Raw genomic sequence first — 20,836 nt, forward strand, 5'->3', positions numbered from 1 at the left:
GGCTGCAACTAGAGAAAGCCCACACACAGCAATGAAGACTCACAGCAGCCAAAAAAATAAATACATATATTTTAAAAAACAATACTTATCAAAGTGATTCATTAAAAAATAATAATAAACTAAAATATATTTTCTTAATTCACCACATGTCTGCACCCTCCATCTTGTTACTAAACTCCTGGTTCCCTCCCATGACATCAAACTCAGGTCACTCCAGAATGTTCTCTGAATGACTTCACGATTGCCCAATATTCTCAGTCTTGTGACCTTCTCTTTTCATCAATAGGCACATTCCTCCTCAGTGAATTGGGAAAGATTAATGATTGTTTGATGTTGACTATAAAACGGATCTCCCAGTCCAACGGTGACTATACTAAGGCTGAAACACCCACGAGAGGTACAAACATCTCATTGTCATGACAGGAGAGTGTGTGTGGTTTGAAGGGATACCCTTCCCGAGCGTGGAATTCCCATCTGAACACCTGAGAGAGGTGCAGGAGAATTTTATTATTAAAGATGAGGATGTCTTACTGCTGACTTACCCCAAATCAGGTAAGAAAGCAGGATTAGAGGCTGAGAAAGGCTTCCTCATTCGTTCAGCAGACAGACGGAATGCTTTCTGTATGCCGACAACGCGTTGGGGTATAGAAATGTGCATTGATCCCACTGAAGAGCTGTCTCATTGGAAATGACCCTGATGCTGGGAAAGATTAAGGGCAGGAGGAGAAGCAGGCAACAGAGGATGAGATGGCTGGATGGCATCACTGACTCGATGGACATGAGTTTGAGCAAACTCTGGGGCATAGAGAGGACAGGGAAGCCTGGCGTGCTGCAGTTCAGGGGGTCACGAAGACTCAGACATGATGGAACAACTGAACAACAACAGCCACTGGCTTTCAGAGGAAAGGATCTAGACAGGCAGTTACACAATAAGCTGAGTGCTCAGAGGGATAATCTAAGGCATCCGGGGAACCCATGGGAGTGAATCACAAGGCAGATTCAGGTGTTTGCAGAGAGGAGTGGAAGGAGATGGCTGGCCAGGGAAGTCTATAGAAGACATGGGGGAGGGAGGTAATTATGTGAGATGATGTATATGTTAATTAGTTTGATTGTGGTGGTCATTTCACAATGTGGTGTTATTGTTGTTGTTTAGTCGATAAGTCATATCTGACTCTTTTGGGACCCCCTGGACTGTAGCCCACCAGGCTCCTCTGTCTTTGGGATTCTCCAGGCAAGAATACTGAAATGGTTTGTCATTTCCTTCTCCAGCGGATCTTCCCAACCCAGGGATCAAACCTCCTACATTGGCAAGTGGATTCTTTACCACTGAGCCACCATGAATCCCTCACAATGTGTACATATATCAAATTAACATGTATACCTTAAAGATATACATTATTTTTTTCAAGAATTTTGATTTTTACCTTTTGATTATTATTATTATTTATTTTTGGCTGTGCTGGATCTTCATGGCTGAGTGGGCTACTCTCTGGTTGCGGTGGGCAGCTTCTCTTGTTGTTGAGCACAGACTCTAGAGCTTCAGTAGGTGTAGCGTGGGGCTCAGTCATTGTGGTACACGTGCTTAGTTGCCCTTATCAGATGGAATCTTCCTGGACCAAGGGTGGAACCCGTGTCTCCTGCACTGGCAGGCAGATTCTTAACCACCAGGGGAGGTCTATATACTTTTTTTTAACTTTAAACAATATTTATTTTCCATGATATTTATATATATATATATATCATATTTTAAAAATACATCATATGATGGGACTTCCCTGGTGGCTCAGAGGTTAAAAATACATCATATGCATTTCTATGTAAAGTTTATCTTCATTCTTTTTCTCTTAATATTTCTGCTTTGTATTAAAGAATCCATAAGCTCCCTGCTAGTGAGAACAAGGCTTATCAAGTTACTGGTATAACATAATGGGGCAGTGGAGGGTTTAGCATTGTCATGTTGACCCTACTGCTTTTGAACTGACAACATTAAATATATACATTTCCACTTGTTAGTTATAATCGAGGGGGGAGGCAGGGAGTGAAACACAATCATCTCAGCCAAAAACAAAAAAGTGGAAGAAATGACTCTATATTGAGACAAAAGGAATGAATGTGAAATTATTTTTTGAAAAAGGATACTTTTGATAAAGGTATCAGCATGGATCGTGGTCAGGAATTGGGGAAAAGCCTGACAAATCCAAGGGACAGAAAGGATATGAATCATGTATCTGTGAGGAGTGGGGTCGTTGAGAGACTGTGATTGGGCAAGAAGGAAGGCTGACAACCTTGGTGTGGCAGTGAAAAGCCAAGGGCAATGGGAACATGACGTATCAAAGAGTTTAACAAATAACCAAATGGTAGAAGCAACCCAAATGTCCACTGACAGATGAAATAAAATGGAGTAGCTACATATAAAGAACACTTTTCAACCTTAAAAAGGAATGAAGTTCTGACTCACACAACAACATGGATAAACTATGAAGACATTACCCTAAGAGAGATAAGTGAGAAACTATATGATTCCACATAAATGAGGTTATCAGAAACTGAAAGTAGAATGGTTGCCGGAGACTGGCAGGGACTGGAAAGAGGGGAAAATGGAAAGCTGTTATATAATGGGTCCAAAGTTTCAGTTTTGCACGATGAGAAAGTTCTAGAGTTGGTTGCACAACAGTGTAAATATACTTAACCCAACTGAAATGTACTCCTGCAAATGGTTAAGATGATGCCTTTGGTGATCTGTATACTTTATGAGAATTTTTTTAAGTCAGATTAAAATGGCTGACGAGAAAAAGAAACGGCAACCCACTCAAGTATTCTTGCCTGGAGAATCTCCACGGACAGAGGTGTTTGAGGGGCTACAGTCCGTGGGGTCGGAAACAGATGGACACGACTGAGTGACTAAGCACAAATAGACTGACCATGATTTTCCTTTCTTTATCTAGGAACGAACTGGTTGATGGAAACTGTCTGCCTGATTCATTCTAAAGGGGATCCCAAGTGGATCCAAACTGTGCCCATTGGGGAGCGCTCCCCTTGGGTAGAGGCTTTCAGTGGGTATAATCTACTAAAAGATAAGGAAGGCCCACGTTTCATCACTTCTCACCTCCCTGTCCAACTCTTCCCCAGGTCTTTCTTCAAGTCCAAGGCCAAGGTCAGTGCCCTTGGTCAAGATAGGATTGATCAATATTCATTAAACTTTAACTTACCCAGCAACCAGTTGAAGATCTGATTGAAATACAATTGTATTCAGTAGGCATGTGGTGGGGCCTGAGATTCTGCTTATACACACCACAGCCATATTAAGTACAAAGGTATAGATCATTCCAGAGGTTATATTAGCCGGATGTAAACCAGAGACAAAGAGAAACCATAATGCCCAAACCTTCGAAAACCACATTTAAAGCCTAACTAGAATTTATAACTGTGTTATACCCTAGATAACACTCCTTTGCCAAAGAATGTTCAAACTACTGCACAATTGCACTCATTTCACATGCTAGCAAAGTAATGCTCAAAGTTTTCCAAGCCAGGGGTCAACAGTACGTGAACCGAGAACTTCCCAATGTTCAAGCTGGATTTAGAAAAGGCAGAGAAACCAGAGATCAAATTGCTAACATCCGTTGGATCATAAAAAAGCAAGAGAATTCCAGAAACACATCTACTTCTGCTTCATGGACTACACTAGAGGCTTTGACCATGTGGATCACAAAAAACTGAAAGATTCTCCAAGAGATGGGAATACCAGACCACTTGATCTGCCTCCTGAGAAATCTGTATGCAGGTCAAGAAGCAACAGTTAGAACTGGAGATGGAACAACAGACTGGTTCCAAATCAGGAAAGTATGTGAAGGCTGTATATTGTCACCCTGCTTATTTAACTTGTATGCAGAGTACATCATGCGAAATGCCAGGCTGGATGAAGAACAGCTGGAATCAAGATTGCCAAGAGAAATAATAATAAACTCAGTTATGCAAATGACAGCACCCTTATGGCAGAAAGCAAAGAAGAATTAAAGAGCCTCCTGATGCAAATGAAAGAGGAGAGTGAAAAAGCTGGCCCCAAAACTCAACATTTAAAAAGTGAATCATTTTTGGATTCATTCAGTTCAGTTCAGATGCTCAGTCATGTCCGACTCTTTGCGACCCCATAGACAGCAGCACGCCAAGCCTCCCTGTCCATCACCAGCTCCCGGAGTTTATTCAAACTCACGTCCATTGAGTCAGCGATGCCATCCAACCATCTCATCCTCTGTCATCCCCTTTTCCTCCTGCCTTCAATCTTTCCCAGCATCAGGGTCTTTTCTAATGAGTCAGTTCTTCCCATCAGATGGACAAAGTATTGGAGTTTCAGGTTCAGCATCAGTCCCCTTCCAATGAATATTCTGGACTGATTTCCTTTAGGATGGACTGGTTGGATCTCCTTGCTTCCCAAGGGACTCTCAAGAGTCTTCTCCAACACCACAGTTCAAAAGCATCAATTTTTTGGCAGTCAGCTTTCTTTATAGTCCAACTCTCACATCCACACATGACTACTGGAAAAACCATAGCTTTGGCTAGATGGATCTTTGTTGGCAACATCATGGTTCTGCTTTTTAATATGCTGTCTAGGTTGATCATAACCTTTCTTCCAAGGAGCAAGCATCTTTTAATTTCATGGCTGCAGTCACCACCTGCACTGTTTTTGGAGCCCCCCAATATAAAGTCAGTCACTGTTTCCATTGTTTCCCTATCTATTTGCTATGAAGTGATGGGACCAGATGCCATGATCTTCATTTTCTGAATTTTGAGTTTTAAGCCAACATTTTCACTGTCTTCTTTCACTTTCATCAAGAGGCTCTTTAGTTCTTCTTCACTTTCTGCCATAAGGGTGGCGTCATCTGCATATCTGAGGTTATTGATCTTTCTCCCGGCAATCTTGATTCCAGCTTGTGCTTCATCCAGCCCAGTGTTTCTCTTGAAGTACTCTGCATATAAGTCAAATAAGCAGGGTGACAATATACTGTTGCTTCTTGACCTGCACACAGATTTCTCAGGAGGCAAGTCAAGTGGTCTGGTGTTCCCATCTTTTGAAGAATTTTTCACAGTTTGTTGTGATCCACACAGTCAAAGGCTTTGGCGTAGTCAATAATGCAGAAGTATATGTCCAGTCCTATCACTTCATTGCAAATAGATGGAGAAACCATGGAAACAGTGACAGACTTTATTTTCTTGTGCTCCAAAATCACTGTAGATGGTGACTGCAGCCATCATATTAAAAGACACTCGCTCCTTGTGAAAAGAGAACTATGACCCACCTAGATAGCATATTAAAATGCAGAGACATTACTTTGCTGACAAAGATCAAAGCTATGGTTTTTCCAATAGTCATGTATGGATGTGAGAGTTGGACCATAAAGAAGGCTGAACACCAAAGAATTGATGCTTTTGAACTGTGGTGCTAGAAAAGACTGTTGAGAGTCCCTTGGACTGCAAGGAGATCAAACCAGTCAATCCTAGAGGGAATCAATCCTGAATATTCTTTAGAAGTACTGACACTGAAGCTGAATCTCCAATACTCTGGCCATCTGATGTGAAGAGCTGACTCATTAGAAAAGACCCTGATGCTGGGAAGGATTGAAAACAGGAAGTGAAGGGGATGACAGAGGACGAGATTGTTGGATATCATCACTGACTCAATGGACAAGGAGATGGTGAAGAGCGGGGGAGCAAGGCATGCTGCAGCCCATGGGGTCTCAAAGAGTCGGACAAGACTGAGTGACTGAACAACAACAACAACAAACCAACCTTTGTTGCTCTAAAAACTAATTGTGTGTGTGTGCTCAATTGTGTCCAGGCTTCCGTGGTGGCTCAGATGGTAAAAGTGTCTCTCTGCAATGCAGGAGACCGGGTTTGATCTCGGGGTCAGGAAGATCCCCTGGAGAAGGAAATGGCAACCCACTCCAGTACTCTTGCCTGGAAAATCCCATGGATAGAGGAGCCTGGTGGGGTTGTGAAGAGTTGGACATGACTAAGCAACTGCATTTTCACTTTCTTTCAGTTGTGTCTCTTTTTCGAGATCTTCCCGACCCAGGGATTGAACCTGGATCTCCCGTATTGTAGGCAGACGCTTTACCGTCTGAACCACCAGGGAAGTCTCTTGCATTGGCAGGCACAGTCTTTATCACTGAGCCACCAGGCAAGCCCGAACATCTGACTTCTTTCACTCAAAATAATTGTTGGTACACAACGTTCTCAGGAGCTGGCTGGGTATAATATGAAACTTCGTATATACAGACTCATATCATACGAACATCTGACTTCTTTTTTTATATCTGGTTTTCCAGAGTCTTTAAAAAAATTTTTTTTGTAAATTTTTAGCTATGCTGAGTCTTTGCTTCTGCTCGGGCTTTTCTCTAGTTGCCAAAAGCAGGGACCACTCTCCAGTTGCAGTGCTCGAGCTTCTCATTGAAGTGGCACTTCTTGTTGCGGAGCTCGGGCTCCAGGGTGCTTGGGCCTCAGTAGTTGGAGCTATCGGGCCCTAGGGCACAGGCTCAATTGTTGCGGCACATGGGCCTAGCTGTCTGAGGCACGTGGGATCTTCCCAGACCAGAGACTGAACTCCTGTCTCTTGCATTGGCAGGCACATTCTTTATCACTGAGCCACCAGGCAAGCCCGAACATCTGACTTCTTTCACTCAAGATATTTGTTGGTACACAACGTCCTCAGGAGCTGGCTGGGTATAATATGAAACTGGACCCCACATGCAGAGGGCAGGGATAGACCTATAAGAAAGAGGCAGACCATTCCAGATTGGTAGGTGGCAGGTTTAATAAGCAAGGGAGGGGCTCTCCTGGTGGCTCAGTGGTAAAGAATCTGCTTACCAACCCAGGAGACATGGGTCCGATCCCTGGCCCTGGAGGATCCCACATGCTGAGGAACAACTAAGCCCATGCCCCACAACTACTGAGTCTATGATCTGGAGCCTGGGAACTGAAACGACTGAAACCCACATGCCCTAGAGCCTGTGATCAGCAACAAGAGAAGCCAATGCAATGAGAAGCCCGTGTACTGCAACGAGAAAGCCGGCACAGCAACAGAGACCCCGCACAGTCAAAAATAAATCAATCAAATTATTTTTAAAAATAAGCAAAGGAATTTACTCATGAGGTGTGTTTCAGGCAGCCACAAGATGAGTAGCTTTCCGCACCTGCCCACCTCATCTTAAAAAGTTTGTATATAGAGAGAGTTTACCTGGCTTGAGACATGTACGCGACCCCCATTGTTTCAATACCACCTTACAATCTCAAGGCTCTATCCTTGGGCAGCTTCTGGTGCAGAGAACTCAAGTGGAACACACTCCTTATATGAACATATAAGGGGGAGGGGTAAGGTGCCTCCACTTGCCTAGATCCAGCTCCCAGGTGAGTGGTTCAATGAGTCAAACCTCCATGACTTTCCCCAACAATAACTGGGGGGAGATTCATTCATGATGTTGTGTATGTACAGACATATATTGCTGTGTATCTCTAAGGATCACATGATTTGTTCATCTATTCTATTAGTAATCTTTAGACTATAGGTTGCAAATATAATATCACTGACATATTAAAATTTTCCTGTGCTTCCCATTATGTGGATGCAAGCTAAGTCATGTCTGACTCTTTGCAACCCCATGGACTGTAACCCATCAGGCTCCTCTATCCATGAGATTCTCCAGGCAAGAATACTCGACAGGGCTGCCGTTTCCTTCTCAGGGATCATCCCAACCCAGGGATTTAACCCATGTCTCTGGCATCTCTTGCAATGACAGGCAGATTCTTTAGTCTATAATATCCCAGAGGGAAAGAACAATGCTTTCCTCTTCCTTAGTTAGGTCCTTACTATTGGTGCAGTGACTAGTTCACAAAACTTTAAAATACATATTTGATTAATGAATGTAATAACTAATTTATTAAAATAATCCATTGATATTTAAAGGGTACTTTCTAGGAAATGCTGTTCTCTCCATTTTTATGATGATCAAGAAGGTTGGAAAATGACTATTGATTTTTCGTGATCCAATTTTTCTCTTTAAGGTGATCTACCTCATCAGAAATCCCAGAGATGTTTTAGTGTCTGGTTATTTTTTCTGGAGGAGTGCAAAATTGGTTAAGAAACCACAGTCACTGGAACAATACTTTGAATGGTTCGTTGAAGGAAATGGTGAGTGAATGTAAAATATGAAAGCTGGGAGTTGTCAGAGTCCTTCATCAGACCTCTTTTTATTTTTTTACCCAACTTGATGTCTGTACATCTAACCAATGCATGAGTATAGGGTTCCATCACCACTGGAACCCAAATTTTCTAAATCTACATACTAACTGGTAGAGCAGGAGAACTTCAGCCAGCCCTTTTGTTTGCCCCATCAGAAACTATCCTAGCTATTTTCTGAATCTCCATGACCTCATACTAACACAAAGCACTCACATTCTTCTCCTGTACTCTCCTACATTTGTGGAAGTCAGGAGACTTTCTGAAAGTCAACTTTCATTGGCTTCCTGGACAATACAATCCTGACTTTCCACCATTTACGTGTGCATCTTTCGAAAAGTCCCTTAGTTCTCTTGTCCACTGTGTCTAAAAAATGTGTGCATTACCCTGGGACCTTTATGGGCTTCCCAGGTGGCTCAGTAGGTAAAGAATCTGGCCGTAATACAGGAGATGCAACAGATACAGGTTCTGTCCCTGGGTCGGGAAGATCCCCTGGAGGAGGGCATGACAACTCATTCCAGTATTCTTGCCAGGAAAATCCCATGGACAGAGGAGCCTGGCAGTCTCTGGGGTCGCAGAGAGTCGGACACGACTGAAGTGACTTACCACACACACACTCGGGACCTCTATACTTTTTTAAAGTTAATGATTTATTTGTTTGGCTCCATCAGGTCTTAGACGTGGAATGCGAATTCTTTCATCTCCGTTGTGGCATGTGGGATCTAGTTCCCTGACCAGGGTTAGAACCCTGGCCACCTGAATTGGAACACAGAGTCTTAGCCACTGGACCACCAGGGAAACCCCTCTATACTTTTAATTATGCAGTACTTTAAGCATTCTCAGATACTTGAAGTGTTGCAGTTTTTCTAAAAACTATGTGATGAATCCAGTATCACATCGAGGTCATATTTTTTATTGAGCTGATCCTGAGTGAACTCTTCAGCCATATCTCCTGCTTTGCTTCAGGCTACTCTTTCAGAAAAAGAGCAACAAGATTTCCCTGGTGGTCCAGTGGTTCAGAATCTGCCTGCCAAGACAGGGACACGAGTTCGATCCCTGGTCTGGGAAAATCCCACATGCCATGGGGCAACTAGGTGGGTGCATTGCAACTACTGAAGCTATTCCCTGACTTGGGAAACCAAATCAGTTCCCAAAGGAATAATAATTCCAACAGCAACAATGAAGGAAAGATGACAGGGAGGGGGAAAAAAAGTGTTGTGAGAATGTACCTAACAAGCCAAAATATCTAAAGGCTGAACATATCAGGGGCCAAAAAAAAAAAAAAAAAATGCCACTTCTCAGACCACATGGCTCTCTGGACAAGATCTCCTTACAGACCCTTGAAATCTGTATACAAAACCTGCTTCAAAGGAATTAGGCTTGCTAAAGGGCAAATGCATGGTGGTGGATACTAGTTATAACAAGCGTAAATGTGCCCAGCATTGTGCTAGCAACTGTGCCCACAGAGTGAACATAGTGTATGGATCCCTGCTTTCATTCCATGCGTCATTTACTCACTCTTTCTGCCTCCCCTCCATGCAGTGGTATTTGGATCGTGGTTCGACCACACTCGGGGCTGGATGTCCATGAGAGACAAGGAGAACTTCCTGATACTGAGCTATGAAGAGATGAAATGGGTAACTCTTGCTCTTAGAGTCTGCACACTCTCTCTCACCACCATCTTCACTCCCCCCAACTTCCCTCCATTCCTCTTGGTCTCCCTTCCACCTTCTCAAAGTTTAGCCTGCAGTCGATAGGAGTGAGAAGAGCAATACCTGGTCTTCATTGCCTTATTTCTCATTGACACGTCAAAGCTCCACGCTCTCTTTCTTCACTTGGTTTTCTTTGTTTCACTATAAGCTGAAGGGCTTTTTAAAAAAGAATTTTATTTATGTATTGGCTGTGCTGAGTCTTCACGGCTGTCCTCAGGCTTTCCCTAGCTGCGATGAGCGGGGGGTACTCTTGTTGCGGTGTGTGGGCTTCTCACTGCGGTGGCTTCTCTTGTTGCGGAGCACAGGCTCCAGGTGCGCAGGCTGAGCAGCTGTGGTGCCCGGATTCTAGAGCCCAGGCTCAATAGTCATGCCACACGGGCTGAGTTGCTCCGAGGCACATGGGATCTTCCCGGACCGGGGATCGAACCCATGCTCCTGCACTGGCAGGCAGATTCTTAACCACTGAGCCCCCAGGGAAGCCCCTTGGTTTTGTTTTTGTTAGGATTTTTGCTTTGATTTGTTCCATGTTGCTGTTGCTGTTGTTGTTTTTATTATTTTTTTTTTCAGGTGTGTGATTTCTTGTTAGACCATACTGAAGGCTCATGGAATAAAGGAAAAAAATTAAAGCATTATAGCTCTAAGAGGAAAGTCTGATTCAAAGCAAAGCCTTTCTGGTTATAAAATCCATTTGCTTATCATAATCTCCGAAGATCATGAGCCAAGTTTTGAGATAATAAATAGGAAGATGTGGTGAAGCTCTCTTGTGTTATTCAAATGATAACTGTGAAAAATGGCATTATTTGGGCACATAGTCAAGGCTTGAAATCAATTCCTTAAATTTTTGTCAGGTTCTCCCTGAAACTCTCTTGCCTAATCCTGATCATAATTGTCTAGAAGCCCTTCTTTTTTTTTTTTTTTTAATTTATTTATTTTTAGTTGGGGGCTAATTACTTTACAATATTGTAGTGGTTCTTGCCATACATTGACATGAATCAGCCATGGGTTTACATGTGTTCCCCATCCTGAACCCCCCTCCCACCTCCCTCCCCACCCCATCCCTTTGGGTCATCCCATTGCCCCAGCCCTGAGCATTTGTCTCATGCAACAAACCTGGAATGGTGTTCTGTTTCACATATGATAATATACATGTTTCAATGCTATTCTCTCAGAACGTCCCACCCTCACCTTCTCCCTCAGAGTCAATAAGACTGTTCTATGCATCTGTGTCTCTTATATGTCATGCATATAGGGTTATCGTTACCATCTTTAGGAGCCCTTCTTAAGTCTCTTTAGAAAACCCAGCATTTTAGTGTTTGAAGGTGTCCTGAATTCAACTATACTGGGAAATCCATCATGGTCTTTCCATCTATCTTTTTCAAACTTTCTCTAAGTGATTTTTAAATTTTTCAAAAATTTTATTGACGTATAGTTGCTTTACTGTGTGTTTAGCTTCTACTGTACAGTAAAGTGAATCAGCTATATCTAGGCATATATCCCCTCTTTTTTTTTTATTTCCTTCCCATTTAAGTCACCACAGAGCATTGACTAGAGTTCTCTGTGCCATACGGTAGGTTCTCATTAGTTACCTATTCTTTATTTAGTACCGACAGTGTCTATGTGTCAATGCCAATGTCAATCTCTCAATCTCTCTGGACTCCCTCAACGCTATCCCTACTCAGGTCTCTATGCTTTTTTTCTCTTTTCCTCTCCCCTCTCCTCCTCCTCTTTCTGCTGTCTCCTCCCCCTCATCTCCTTTTCTATGTTCTTGCTCTTTCACATAATCTCTCAGATTTTCTCTTCTTCTAGGACACGAGGAGCGCTGTGGAGAAGATCTGCCAATTCCTGGGCGAGAAACTAGAACCAGAAGAACTGAACTCAGTCCTCAAAAACAGTTCTTTCCAGGCCATGAAAGAAAACAATATGTCCAATTCTTCCCTCCTGAAGGGTCAGTATTTAGAAGAGAATGGAGAACTTTTGAGAAAAGGTAAAAGAAAATGTTCTGCCTTCAAAATGGATCAGAATATGTAGAGATTATTCTTGGCTTATAAGCGGACACTGAGTATTCTTGCCTGGAGAATCCCAGGGACAGAGGAGCCTGGTGGGCTGCAGTCTATGGGGTCTCACAGAGTCAGACACAACTGAAGTGACTTAGCAGCAGCAGCAGCAACCATTGGGAGTAGGGACTGTTTGAATTTATCAACTTAAATTGCTCATCACTTGAGATGGTCTCCTGTGAGCCCTTATCAGGGCATTTCTTTTTAGAGTATTGGTGTGGGCTGTAGGTTTTTCAGAAAGTTTTTTATTTTAAGGTTCATTTGTTTTTGGTGTGGACAATTTTGAAGTTTATTGAACTTGTTACAATATTGTTTCTATTTTATTTCTTGGTCATTTGGCTGCAAAATAAATAATGGCATGACCAAATAAACAATTTAAAAAAAAAACAGAGAAGACTAGTTAGACATCTAATACAATAATCCAGGTGAGAAATGATGTTGGCTTGGACGGAGGTGGTAGAAATAGAAGTTGTGAAAAGTGACTGCTGCTGCTGCTGCTGCTAAGTCGCTTCAGTCGTGTCCAACTCTGTGCGACCCCATAGACGGCAGCCCACCAGGCTCCCCCGTCCCTGGGATTCTCCAGGCAAGAACACCAGAGTGGGTTGCCATTTCCTTCTCCAATGCATGAAACTGAAAAGTGAAAGTGAAGTCGCTCAGTCATGTCCGACCCTTAGCGACCCCATGGACTGCAGCCCACCAGGCTCCTCCGTCCATGGGATTTTCCAGGGAAGAGTACTACTTAATAGCAATAAATTAAAATAAATAGATCTAGAAGACATGTACTGGAGTCTTGAGACCAACCCCTAAATCTGACGTGAGTCTCTATTTTATGTTTGTCAGGCATGACTGGGGACTGGAAAAATTACTTCACGGTGGCCCAAGCTGAAACCTTTGATAAACTGTTCCAGGAGAAGATGGCAGACCTTCCTCAAGATCTGTTCCCATGGGAATAATGATCAAAAACTTCTGGCTCCTATATGGACAATGATATTTGTTCTCCTGTCTTCATACATGTGAATGACTGGGAGTAATTGCATAAAACCTGTTATCTCATTCCGATGCCTCAATTGATCAAATCTCTGCATCTTTGCGGACCTGACTGTTAAAATTATCAGGGTACCCCTAATTCACTCCGTGGTATCCCAGCTTTCAAAAAATGTTTATAGTGTTTCATTTCATTCATACAGAGTGGTCAAGAAATAACATAAGAATCATTGTTGTTGTTGTTCAGTCACTAAGCTGTGTCAACACTTTGTGACCCCATGAACTGCAGCATGCCAGGGTCCTCTGTCACCGACTATCTGAGAGTTGGCTCAAATGCATGTCCATTGAGTCTGTGATGAAATCTAAGCATCTAATCTTCTGACACCCCTTCCTCTTTTGCCCTCACTCTCTCCCAGCAGCAGAGTCTTTTCCAGTGATCGGCTCTTCACATCAGGTGGTCAAAATATTGGAGCTTCAACTTCAGTATCAGTCCTTCCAATGAGTATTCAGGGTTGATTTCCTTAGGACTGACTGGATTGATCTCCTTGCTGTCCAAGGGGCTCTCAAGAGTCTGCTGCAGCACAGAAAGACCACAATTCAAAAACATCAATTCTTTGGGGCTCAGCCTTCTTTATGGTCCAACTCTTACATCCGTAGAGTCAAAACTATGGTGTTTCTAGTACTCCTATACAGATATGGTAGAGAGGCTCTGGATGGTCTTAATTTTAGCTGACTGAAGCCCACCAGGAAATGATAGCAACCTAGATGTTTCTTTAATTACTTCTAGAGTCAATATTTCAGAAGCGGGCATTCTTCCTTCTGCTTATTGTGTGAACGTGGGAAACCTTGAATTCTAGAGTCCTCCACTGGGTAATAGAAGGTGGGACCCATAAAATAACAATTGCTATTATAGATTTTCAATGTGGCCAATATGAGAATTCTCTCAGCCCAGCCACTAAAACCTGGAAGCCTTTCATAAATTCTCAGTATGTTAATGATGAAATGGCAAATAAGAACTGGATCCTGCTGTGTAGTTAGGTATTTAAATTCAACCCCATACCTGTGAGTCTAAAGTAGGTTCTTGACTCTTTTGCTTAAAAAGAGAGATTTCAGGGACTTCCCTGGTGATCCAGCAGTTAAAACTCTGTGCTTCCAATACAGGGGGTGTGAGTTTGATCCCTGCACAGGGAACTAAGATCCCACAGGCTGCACAGAGTGGCCAAAATAATAATAATAATAGATTTCTTTTAAAATTAGGTTGCTCTAATGCATATATATGGAATTTGAAAGATGGTAACGATAACCCTATATGCGAGACAGAATAAGAGACACAGACGCATGGAACAATTTTATGGACTCTGAGGGAGAAGGTGAGGGTGGGACGTTCTGGGAGAATGGCATTGAGACATGTGTATTGTCATATGTGAAACAGAGCACCATTCCATGTTCGATGCATGTGACAAGGGCTCAGGGCCGGGGCAATGGGATGATCCAGAAGGATGGGATGGGGAGGGAGGTGGGTGGGGGGTCCGGGAAGGGGAACACATGTAAACCCATGGCTGATTCATGTCAATGTATGGCAAAAACTATTACAATATTGTAAAGTAATTAGCCCCCAACTAAAATAAATAAATTTATTTAAAAAAAAAAATAAATAAAAATAAAATTAGGTTGCTCTAAAATTAAAAAAAAAAAACACAGAGATTTCAGTCCATGGTATTCCAATTTCCCTCCGGCTTATTTTCACTATGTCTATTTATTTAGCTTTATTTTGATTTTTTTAAGGGCTTCCCTGATAGCTCAGTTGGTAAAGAACCCCACCCCCCACCCCCCGCAATGCAGGAGGCCCCGGTTCGATTCCTGGGTCAGGAAGATCCCCTGGAGAAGGGATAGGCTACCCACTCAAGTATTCTGGCCTGGAGAATTCCATGGATGTGTAGCCCATGGGGTCACAAACAGTTGGACATGACTGAGCAACTTTTTTTATTTTTAATTATCTTCAAACTTAGAGAAATCTTGCAAGAAATGCACACAAAATCCTTGTACATAATTCACACAGATTTACCAACAGTAAACTTTTGCAGCATTTACTAGATTACGCTGTCATTTCTTTCACTCTCATATACAATATAAACTTTTTCAGCCATTTGAGAGTAAGTTACAGATCCTTTTCTTTTATCCCTCAAAACTTCAGCATATGGGGCTTCTCTGGCGGCTCAGTGGTTAAGAATCCACCTGTCAATGCAGGAGACACAGGTTCCAACCCTGCTCTGGGAAGGTCCCACATGTCACAGAGCAACTAAGCCCGCGTGCCACGACGATTGAGCCTGTGCTCCAGAGCCCGGGAGCCGCAACTACTGAAGCCCACGTGCCCTAGAGCCCGTGCTCCACAACAAGAGAAGCCACAGCAACAAGAAACCTACTCACCTCAAACAGAGCGTGGCCCCGCTCGCCGCAACTAGAGAAAAAGCCTGGGCAGCAACTAAGACCCAGCAGAGTCAAACATAAATAAATACAATTATTTTTTTTTAAAAACTTTGTATTTTCTAAAATCAAAAATATTTCCTTTATAATCACGCAAAAATGATAGAAATCAGGGCAGTTTGTCTTGATGCAATGGTATTATCTAATCCACAGTGTGCATACAAATATGGTCAACTGTCCCGATAATAAAATAATAGAATTTTCTGTGGTCTAGGAGTCAATCCAGGATTTAGTTTACATTCTGCCTTCTCCTTTCTCTGGACCATATCCTTAACTTTACTTTTCTTAGGGCTTTTTTTAATAACAATTTGATAATTTGAATGGTACCAGACAATTATTTTGTAAAGCTTCCTCAATTAGAGTTTACACAATATGTTCTCATTAATACCTTCAGGTCTAGGCTTCACCTTTTACATATGCCCCCCAAAAAGGAAGGAAGCAAGCAAGAGACTTCTCTGGCAGTCCAGTGGTTAAGACACCAAGCTTCCAAATCAATGTGCACAGAATTCAATCCCTAATCAGGGAACTAAGATGCCTCATACCTCCTGGCATGGCCAAAAACAAACAAAAAAAAAAAAAGAAGAAGAAGGGGAGAGAGTAAATTTACTGTGGAGAAATCTAACAAATATTACCTCGGCCAAGTGATCAAGGTCAATGGTGAGTTGTCAGGTTGATAGTGAAAGACCTTGAAATGTTGGGACTATAATAGTATTTTACCTCCATGATCATTGTCTCCAAAACCCAGAAACCCAGTCTAGTTATCAGAAAAACATGGAGTACACCCCAAGAGAGGGACCTTCTCCAAAATATCTGACCAGTCATCCTCAAAATTGTCAAGGTCACCAAAGACAAGGAAAGTCTGAGAAGTTGTCACAACCAAGAGAATCCTAAGGAGACATGAAACCCAATGTAATGTAGTGTCTGGGCCGGAATCTAGGAACAGAGAAAAAATATTAGGTAAAAACTAAGGAAGTCTGAATAAAATATGGACTATCAGAATTCTTTATACTATCTTTACCATTTTCCTATACTTCTAAAAATGTTGTGCAAAATAATAATAAAGCTTATTTAAAATATTTTTTCAGGCTATCCTGGTAGTCCAGTGGTTAGGATTCTGCCTGCCAATGCAGGGGACACAGGAAGTTTCCACATGCCATGGGGCAACTGAGCCCCTGTGCCACATATTCAGCCCAGCTGCCTAGAGCTGGTGCTCCAAAACAAGAGAGTTACCCCTGCTGGCTGCAACTAGAGAAAGCCCACACACAGCAATGAAGACTCATAGCAGCCAAAAAAATAAATACATATATTTTAAAAAACAACACTTATCAAAGTGATTCATTAAAAAATAATAATAAACTAAAATATATTTTCTTAATTCACCACGTCTGCACCCTCCATCTTGTTACTAAACTCTTGGTTCCCTCCCATGACGTCAAACTCAGGTTACTCCAGAATGTTCTCTGAACGACTTCACGATTGCCCAATATTCTCAGTCTTGTGACCTTCTCTTTTCATCAATAGGCACATTCCTCCTCAGTGAATTGGGAAAGATTAATGATTGTTTGATGTTGACTATAAAACGGATCTCCCAGTCCAACGGTGACTATACTAAGGCTGAAACACCCACGAGAGGTGCAAAGATCTCATTGTCATGACAGGAGAGTGTATGTGGTTTGAAGGGATACCCTTCCCGAGCGTGGAATTCCCATCTGAACACCTGAGAGAAGTGCAGGAGAATTTTATTATTAAAGATGAGGATGTCTTACTGCTGACTTACCCCAAATCAGGTAAGAAAGCAGGACCAGAGGCTGAGAAAGGCTTCCTCATTCGTTCAGCAGACAGACGGAATGCTTTCTGTATGCCGACAACGCGTTGGGGGAATAGAAATGGGCACTGATTCCACTGAAGAGCTGACTCATTGGAAATGACCCTGATGCTGGGAAAGATTAAGGGCAGGAGGAGAAGCGGGCAACAGAGGATGAGATGGCTGGATGGCATCACTGACTTGATGGACATGAGTTTGAGCAAAGTCTGGGGCATAGAAAGGACAGGGAAGCCTGGCGTGCTGCAGTACATGGGGTCACGAAGACTCAGACATGATGGAACAACTGAGCAACAGCCACTGGCTTTCAGAGGAAAGGATCTAGACAGGCAGTTACACAATAAGCTGAGTGCTCAGAGGGATAATCTAAGGCATCCGGGGAACCCATGGGAGTGAATCACAAGGCAGATTCAGGTGTTTGCAGAGAGGAGTGGAAGGAGATGGCTGGCCAGGGAAGTCTATAGAAGACATGGGGGAGGGAGGTAATTATGTGAGATGATGTATATGTTAATTAGCTTGATTGTGGTGGTCATTTCATAATGTGGTGTTATTGTTGTTGTTTAGTCGATAAGTCATATCTGACTCTTTTGGGACCCCCTGGACTGTAGGCCACCAGGCTCCTCTGTCTTTGGGATTCTCCAACATACTGAAATGGTTTGTTATTTCCTTCTCCAGGAGGTCTTCTCCACCCAGGGATCGAACTTGCATCTCCTACATTGGCAGGTGGATTCTTTCTCACTGAGCACTGTGAATCCCTCACAATGTGTACATGTATCAAATTAACATGTATACCTTAAAGAAGGTATACATTCTTTTTTTCAAGAATTTTGATTTTTACCTTTTGATTATTATTATTATTTATTTTTGGCTGTGCTGGATCTTCATGGCTGAGTGGGCTACTCTGTAGTTGCGGTGGGCAGCTTCTCTTGCTGTTGAGCACAGACTCTAGAGCTTCAGTAGGTATAGCGTGGGGCTCAGTCATTGTGGTACACATGCTTACTTGCCCTTATCAGATGGAATCTTCCTGGACCAAGGGTGGAACCCGTGTCTCTTGCATTGGCAGGCAGATTCTTAACCACCAGGGGAGGCCTACATTTTTTTTTAAATTTTAAACCATATTTTTTTTCCTTGATATTTATATATATATATATATCATATTTTAAAACTATATCATATGCATTTCTATGTAAAGTATATCTTCATTCTTTTTCTCTTAATATTTCTGCTTTGTATTAAAGAAACAATAAGCTCCCTGCTAGCGCAAACAAGGCTTATCAAGTTACTGGTATAATATAATGGGGCAGTGGAGGGTTTAGCACTGCCATGTTGACCCTACTGTTTTTGAACCGACAACGTTAAATATATACATTTTCACTTGTTAGTTATAATCGAGGGGGGAGGCAGGGAGTGAAACACAATCATCTCAGCCAAAAACAAAAAAGTGGAAGAAATGACTCTATATTGAGACAAAAGGAATGAATGTGAAATTATTTTGTGAAAAGGGATATTTTCTGATAAAGGTATCAGCTTGGATCATGGTCAGGAATTGGAAAAAAGCCTGACGGATCCAAGGGACTGAGAGGATGGGACTCATATATCTGTGAGGGGTGGGGTCGTTGAGGGACTGTGATTGGGCAAGAAGGAAGGCTGACGACCTTGGACGTGGTGTGGTAGTTTCCATTGCCAAGGGCAGTGGGAACATGTATCAGAGGATTTAATAAATAACCAATGGTGGAAGCAACCCAAATGTCCACTGAGAGATGAAACAAAATGTAGTAGCTACATATAATAGAACACTATTCAACCTTAAAAAGGAATGAAGTTCTGACTCACACAACAACATGGATAAGCTATGAAGACATTACCCTAAGAGAGATAAGTGGGACACTGTATGATTCCACATAAATGAGGTTATCAGAAACTGAAAGTAGAATGGTTGCCGGAGACTGGCAGGGACTGGAAAGAGGGGAAAATGGAAAGCTGTTATATAATGGGTCTGAGTTTCAGTTTTGCACAATGAGAAAGTTCTGGAGGTTGGTTGCACAACAGTGTAAATATACTTAACCCAACTGAAATGTACTCCTGGAAATGGTTAAGATGGTGCCTTGGATGATCTGTATACTTTATGAGAATTTTTTTAAGTCAGATTAAAATGGCTGACCAGAGAAAGAAATGGCAACCCACTCAAGTATTCTTGCCTGGAGAATCTCCATGGACAGAGGTGTTTGAGGGGCTACAATCCATGGGGTCGGAAACAGTTGGACTGAGTGACTAAGCACAAAATGACTGACCATGATTTTCCTTTCTTTATCTAGGAACGAACTGGTTGATGGAAACTGTCTGCCTGATTCATTCTAAGGGGGATCCCAAGTGGATCCAATCTGTGCCCATTTGGGAGCGCTCCCCTTGGGTAGAGGCTTTCAGTGGGTATAATCTACTAAAAGATAAGGAAGGCCCACGTTTCACCACTTCTCTTCTCCCTGTCCAACTCTTCCCCAGGTCTTTCTTCAAGTCCAAGGCCAAGGTCAGTGCACGTAGTCAAGATAGGCTTGATGAATAGTCATTAACCTTCAATTTACCCAGCAACCAGTTGAAGATCTGATTGAAATGCAATTGTATTCAGTAGGTATGGAGTGGGGCCTGAGATTCTGCTTATACACACCACAGCCATACTAAGTACAAAGGTATAGATCATTCCAGAGGTTATATTAGCCAGATGTAAACCAGAGACAAAAAGAAACCATAATGCCTAAACCTTCGAAAACCACATTTAAAGCCTAACTAGAATTTATAGCTTTATACCCTAGATAACACCCCTTTGCCAAAGAATGTTCAAACTACCGCACAACTGCACTCATTTCACATGCTAGCAAAGTAATGTTCAAAGTTCTCCAAGCCATAGGTCAACAGTACATGAACCAAGATCTTCCCAATGTTCAAGCTGGATTTAGAAAAGGCAGAGAAACCAGAGATCAAACTGTCAACATCGGTTGGATCATAGAAAAAGCAAGAGAATTCCAGAAACACATCTACTTTTGCTTCATGGACTACCCAAAGTCTTTGACTCTGTGGATCACAACAAACTGTGAAAAATTCTTCAAGAGATGGGAATACCAGACCACCTGACCTGCCTCCTGAGAAATCTGTATGCAGGTGAAGAAGCAACAGTTAGAACTGGACGTGGAATAACAGACCAGTTCCTAATTGGGAAAGGAGTATGTCAAGGCTGTATATTGTCACCCTGCATATTTAACTTATATGCAGAGTTCAGTTCAGTTCAGTCACTCAGTCGTGTCTGACTCTTTGCGACTCCATGGACTATACAGCCCATGGAATTCTCCAGGCCATAATACTGGAGTGGGTAGTCTTTCCCGTCTCCGGGGAATCTTCCCAACCCAGGGATCAAACCCAGGTCTCCCGCATTACAGGAGGATTATTTACCAGCTGAGCCACAAGGGAAAGCCAAGGGCCTAGAATAATGTCACAAAGAAAGCTGATACCAAATCAAGATATGACTTGAAATGCCAAGTATTCTTGCATGTGTATG

General features: G+C 42.4%; 1 protein-coding gene across 1 annotated transcript; it reads left to right on the forward strand.

Annotated features, from left to right (window-relative positions):
• Positions 1–416: 416 nt before the first annotated feature.
• Positions 417–12,952, forward strand: LOC145514907 (sulfotransferase 2A1-like). Its single transcript, XM_081513900.1, has 6 exons — positions 417–552; positions 2,946–3,154; positions 8,059–8,185; positions 9,776–9,870; positions 11,752–11,929; positions 12,840–12,952. Exons 1-6 carry the CDS (start codon positions 417–419, stop codon positions 12,950–12,952), a joined length of 858 nt encoding a protein of 285 aa, XP_081370026.1.
• Positions 12,953–20,836: the final 7,884 nt, after the last annotated feature.

Source organism: Giraffa tippelskirchi, chromosome 7 (assembly GCF_054371585.1).
Source record: "Giraffa tippelskirchi isolate mGirTip1 chromosome 7, T2T-mGirTip1v1.2.pri, whole genome shotgun sequence".
In the NCBI taxonomy this organism is placed as follows: domain Eukaryota; kingdom Metazoa; phylum Chordata; class Mammalia; order Artiodactyla; family Giraffidae; genus Giraffa; species Giraffa tippelskirchi.

Bases quoted from the DNA above. Each gene is read 5' to 3' on its own strand.
- LOC145514907 (XM_081513900.1), top strand. From the start codon at position 417: ATGACAGGAGAGTGTGTGTGGTTTGAAGGGATACCCTTCCCGAGCGTG. The intron at 8,186-9,775 runs GTGAGTGAATGT...CCCTCCATGCAG, and splicing joins ATGGTTCGTTGAAGGAAATG to TGGTATTTGGATCGTGGTTC. The intron at 11,930-12,839 runs GTAAAAGAAAAT...TATGTTTGTCAG, and splicing joins TGGAGAACTTTTGAGAAAAG to GCATGACTGGGGACTGGAAA.